The sequence below is a fragment of the Mus pahari genome, chromosome 1, assembly GCF_900095145.1.
Source record: "Mus pahari chromosome 1, PAHARI_EIJ_v1.1, whole genome shotgun sequence".
Taxonomy (NCBI): Eukaryota; Metazoa; Chordata; class Mammalia; order Rodentia; family Muridae; genus Mus; species Mus pahari.
Window position 1 is genome coordinate 21,369,141 of NC_034590.1, and position 5,447 is coordinate 21,374,587.

A 5,447-nucleotide genomic window follows, 5' to 3' on the forward strand; every position below is an offset into this window, starting at 1 on the left:
CATTATTGTGTCCTGCAACTAATCTGGACCTCTGGCAGCTCTCAGAGACTAAGCCACCAACCAAAGAACACACACCACATTTACTGGAAGAAGGCCCCAAGCATGTATCTAGCAGATATGCACCTCAGTCTCCACGTGGATCCCCCAACAACTGAATGTGAAGGCTCTACCTAAAACTGTAGCCTAACTATGGTATCCTTTCCCCAAAAAGGGCTGCCTTGTCTAGTCTACCCTCTCAGAGGAGAAAGGGAAATGGGATGGGGAAGGAAATCAATCAGGAAAGACCTGGATGGAGTAGCACTTGGGATGTAAATGAATAAATAGATAGAAAAATGCTCATATTTTTATTTTAAAAAAATTTTTAAATGTTACTAAAATATGTATGATTGAAGAAATAAATGCTATAGACTCTAAAGAATGGTGTAATATGACAGGTTTAATTTAAATGGGACCTAGTCTAGTGGACCACATTGAAAATTTGTCATGAGGAATTAGACAGAGAGAAAGTTCCTCATGGAAAAGGCAAGAAAGAAAGAAAAAAGGCTGGACCATAGGATGATAAGCAGAGCATTGTAAAGCAAACCACAGAGGACAGTCTCTCTTTACCTTCATATGTGTATGGATGATGACAGATCTCATAACAAAACCAACAGACCTCTTCCAGTGCTAAAAATGAAAGACACAGAGAACTTGAAGGTAAGGACTCTACTGGGGAATAGATATTTAACAGACTTCTCTTGAGAATGTATATTTGTTTACTAGGCAATTTATATGAGAAAGACCATCACTCCATATATTCTTTATAATCTGGAGGATTTAATGAATGCTAGGATTGTAAAGTATATCTATTTACTCTTGAAACAAAAATATAGGGACTTACAACAATGGAGGCATTCCAAATGGACAAAGAATTTTTACAGGATCTAATATTTGCTTTGCACTATAAATTCCAGTGACTAAAGAAGTGAAACCCTTCTCTGTGCATCCTTTAGCCTTAAGATGATTAAGGCATTTGTCAATAGTGGTCAACAGATCTCCTTAACCCCAGAACACTTACATGGAGTCTCATCAATAGAAGATGATGAAGTCTGAGTAACAGTACCAAAAATACTACAGTCAGTATTTGTATGACAAGTCTTGTATCTATCAACTTTCACAAAAATGCTTATTTTTTTAACTGATTGAATATCAGGAAACAAACAACAAAATTGTGAAAATGGACCACAGAGATAAGAAAAAAATTTTTTCTCTACAAAACCATTTCTGTTGATCAAAGCAGTACTCAGTTGCTACAGACTGTTTCAAGTTCTTCTGGATTTCATGAAGGACCCCTGTCTTCACTTTCTTCTTCAGGAGTGTCCTCCATTGCTCTTTGAAGGAGCACCTTCAGAGACTTCTGTTGGAACTTTCGCTGACGAATAAAACCAACAAGGAAGTAAACGATAGGGTTGGCACAGCTGTTAATACAGGATAAGATTAGTCCCTCATGAAAATAATCACAAATTCCAACATATATCAAAGTTTTACTCCATTGGACAATCCAGAAGATTCCAAAGGGAAGACAATAGATTAGGAAGAATAACACTGTGAGCGAAATGGTCACATAAAGCCTGGTCACAGGGATCCTCTGGGAGCCACAGAAGGTCTTAACAAGTAGGATGAGATTGGACCCACAGAGAACACCAAATAAAACAATTGACCATGCACAAATGATTAAATCAAATCTCAAACACCAAGACTTATCAAAACTATTAAACAGTAAGCCACATCCCACACCATCCAGAAGAGCAATCAACAGGGACAAAGCCCAAAGCAAGGAACAGGTTATAGATGATGTGTGTCTCGGTCTTTGACAGCGATACCAGATGGGACACATGATACACAGGCAGCGCTCAATGCTAATGGTGCTGAGAATGCTCAGGCCAGAAAGATAAGCAAATTTTGTCACCACATCAAAAAAGAGAGGGATCTGGACAGAAATGGAGGGAAAGATAGCAAGAAGGTAAAATAAAAACTGGGAGTGCAGGAAGAGAAAGTCAGCCCCGGCCAGGTTGAGGATGTAGACAGAGAAGGCATTCCTGCGTATCTGGAAGCCCAGAAACCACAGCACTGTGGAATTTAGTACCATCCCAACAGGGGAAATGATGAGGGAAAGAAAACCCATGACTTGGATCTTGAAGAAACAATCAATACTATTAGTGTAGCTGCTTCCATTCAGTGCTATGATGTTAATGTCGAGGGTTGAGATGTCTGTATCCATACTTAGGAAATACTTGCTCCTGAAACAACAATAACAAAATAAGTAAATAAATAAGTAAATAAGTTAATAAAGACATGAGCACATGCTGTCTGTGTACTCTCTTATTTTCAAGACTACACTCCTACGTGGTAATGCCTGACTTGTTACTTAAGGGAGAGAAACAGGACCATAGAGAGTAAGTACTTATCAAAACCATATTCTGGAGCCTTAATTTAATTTAAATCCATAAGCTATCTACAGCCCATGTCCTGTGCTGTAATGAGAGTAGTTGGTGGCCCCAGTATAAACACTCATTGTCTCAGATTGTGTCAAAAAGAAAGAGCTCTGAACCAAATGTTCATTCTGCTCTAAGGCTGGTTCTTTTCTGCTGCAGAAACTCAGAAGACAGAAGCATGATCAACAGCTGCTATCTGCCAACAGTCCTGGCAGAGGAGAGGCTGTCAAATGGGAAAATATGGAAATCATGAAATGACAGTCATGAAGGGAATCCCAAGTCATACTAAGACCAGTATGAAATAAACCAAACCTATAGGCTAGTATGACTCGGTCTCCATTTCAGATTTGAAACTAAAAAGGAAAGCCTTTGAGGACAATAGGCATTTTTCTGTTGTCTGTTGCTATATAACCAGTATCCATCTCTCTACTGCAACACAGAAAGTAACTGAGAATTTTTACTCATTTATTATTAGTCACAAATTTTGTATATATGCATAAATGTTACACATATGTATATCATACATCACATACAAATTATATATGTGACCATTATTCACAAATGAATAAATTAATGATAAACCCAACAGTTGATACAAATTTAGATTAAATGTCTTTGAAAATATTTTAGAGCAAGTTTAGTATCACGGGACAAATAGAAAAACAAGAGAAATGTCAATGTTGATGGCTTTGAGAGAGGAAGTTCTAGTGTGTCTGGAAGAATGGCTTATGCTGTAAGATGGCTAACCATCATTATGACTTTGTCATTCCCCAGTGCAGGAATATCTATTAGATTACTACATTGATAACCTAGAAGAGTTTCAGCCCAGAATGTAGGAATTGATTCTGAGATTAACTGAATTTCTAACAGTCTTGAAAGATAAAACAACAAGTTTGAAGGAAGATCAAATGAGGGAAGAGGGTAACAGCTGTGGTAAATAGAGAGCAATGTGACACAGAAATATCTAGAAAGGAAAACAGCTTAAGAGAAACCATCTACCAGACATGGTATCTTAATTGTGGAATACCAGACTTTAGGGGCTGGGTCAGGAAGATTTTGATGAGTTCAAGGACAGTCTAAGCTACATAGTGAGTGCCAGAAAAGCCTGGGCTGAAAAAATAAAGGACTAAAGACAGGAAAGGGGAGAAGGAGGGAGGAAGGGATGGAGAAAAGGAGGGAGAGTGGGGGTGGAAGAAAAGTAAAAACACAAAAACCCTCAATTTTGGAGACTCTAAGCAACCTTTATGCAAAGGATAGGTCTGAGGTGCAAACTAAAGCACAGAAAACTAATTCCATGATGTTATAGTGTTAAGGATTTTCCCTAATGTACAGAAATATAGGGACATTGCAACAATTGAGGCATTGCAAATGGACATGAATTTTAAAAGAACCTTACATAACAAAGCATAGCAACAAGTGTCAGAAATAGAAGATATGTAAAGAATTCTGGTGTGAAGCAAAGGCTGCATGACCATGACACAGTTTATTTGCAAAGTAAACCTAACAGCAAAGTAAGAGTTCTGTGTAAACATCTTAGAGCTGAAAGAACAGGGAAAGATAATGTTCCACACCTTGAAATAATATAACTGCCAATCCAGTGTCACACCCATCCTGACAGAAACCACAGTCCTTGTTTACACCCTCTTGGAACTACTCTATCAACCTAGATACTCCAACTTGGTCTCCTCTGTAGGAACTTACAGCCTCTGATAAGAGAACCTCCCTCAAATTTTGCTCCTTTGTGATTCCCTCAAAAGTATGTAGTACACTGCTACAAAATGATGACAAAAAATGTATGCCAAAAGAACTAACCAGAAACCAANCTTCAAATGCCCAAGTGCTATCACAAAATTACAAACAATAAGAAAAATAAAAACAATGAGTTCTCGAAAAGATCATGAATCTTACAGTACGTATCCCCAGTGAGTGTAGTTTAGATGAAGTTCAGACACAGAATTCAAAAGGACAACTACAAGCATGTTTAGGAGTTCAGGTACCTTAAAGAGAATTTGAGTAAGCACCTGAGTGGACTTAAAGAAGACAGGAATAAATATCTGACTGAAGGAAATACAACACAATTGGTTAGCTCTATACAGCAGAAAATTGGTATCTAGAAAAAATAAAGATCTCAAAAATTAAAAAACTAAAAAAAAAACCCACAGATGAATCACCAGAGAACAAATATGAATATCTTCTGCTAACATTTTAAAAACTGTTCAATATCAGTGGCCATCAGGGAAATGTAAATTAAATTTCCTTGAGATTCTATCTTATCCCATGCAGAATGGATATTGAGAACCCAAAGAGCAAGAAATGTTAATGAGGATATGGGGAAAGAAGAACACTGCTGTACTGTTGTTGGTGAAAAACACCCTGTGCTACCACTATAGAAATCAGTATGGTGATTTCTCAGAAAATGAANTAGAACTCTTATGGTAATTGTACCAGTACTATGTCAACTTGACATAAGCTAGAGTCACCAAAGAGGAGGGAGCCTCAATTGACAAAGTGTCTCCTAAGATCTGACTGTACACAAGCCTGTTGAGCATTTTCATAGTGACTCATGGGTAATGGCTCAATCCATTAAGGGTGGTACCATCTCTAGGCTAATGGTCCTTGGTTCTACAAGGATCAGGTTGAGCAAGCCGAAAGGAGCAAGCCAGCAAACAGAACTCCTCCTTGGAGGCCTTTGCAGGAGCTCTTTCTCCATGTCCCTGCTCTACTTGAGCACCTATCAACTTCTTCTGATGATGAACTCTTATCTGGAAGCTTAAGCCACATAAACTCTTTCCTTCCCAAGTTACTTTGTTCTTTGTATTTCATCACAGCAATAGTAACCCTAACTAAGAGAGTATCTACCAATACCATGCCTTGGTATGTATCCTAAATGAAAATGTATTCTAATGAAAAATAATCCTTTATTATCCATGGTTATTGATGTTCTGTTCACAATAACTAGTAGAGATTATCAGC

General features: G+C 37.9%; 1 protein-coding gene across 1 annotated transcript; it reads right to left on the reverse strand.

Moving 5' to 3' along the window:
* Positions 1–1,282: 1,282 nt before the first annotated feature.
* On the reverse strand, positions 1,283–2,260 carry LOC110335672 (mas-related G-protein coupled receptor member B2-like). Its single transcript, XM_021217971.1, is given in 1 exon segment — positions 1,283–2,260. A coding segment is annotated over 1 exon segment (978 nt).
* Positions 2,261–5,447: the final 3,187 nt, after the last annotated feature.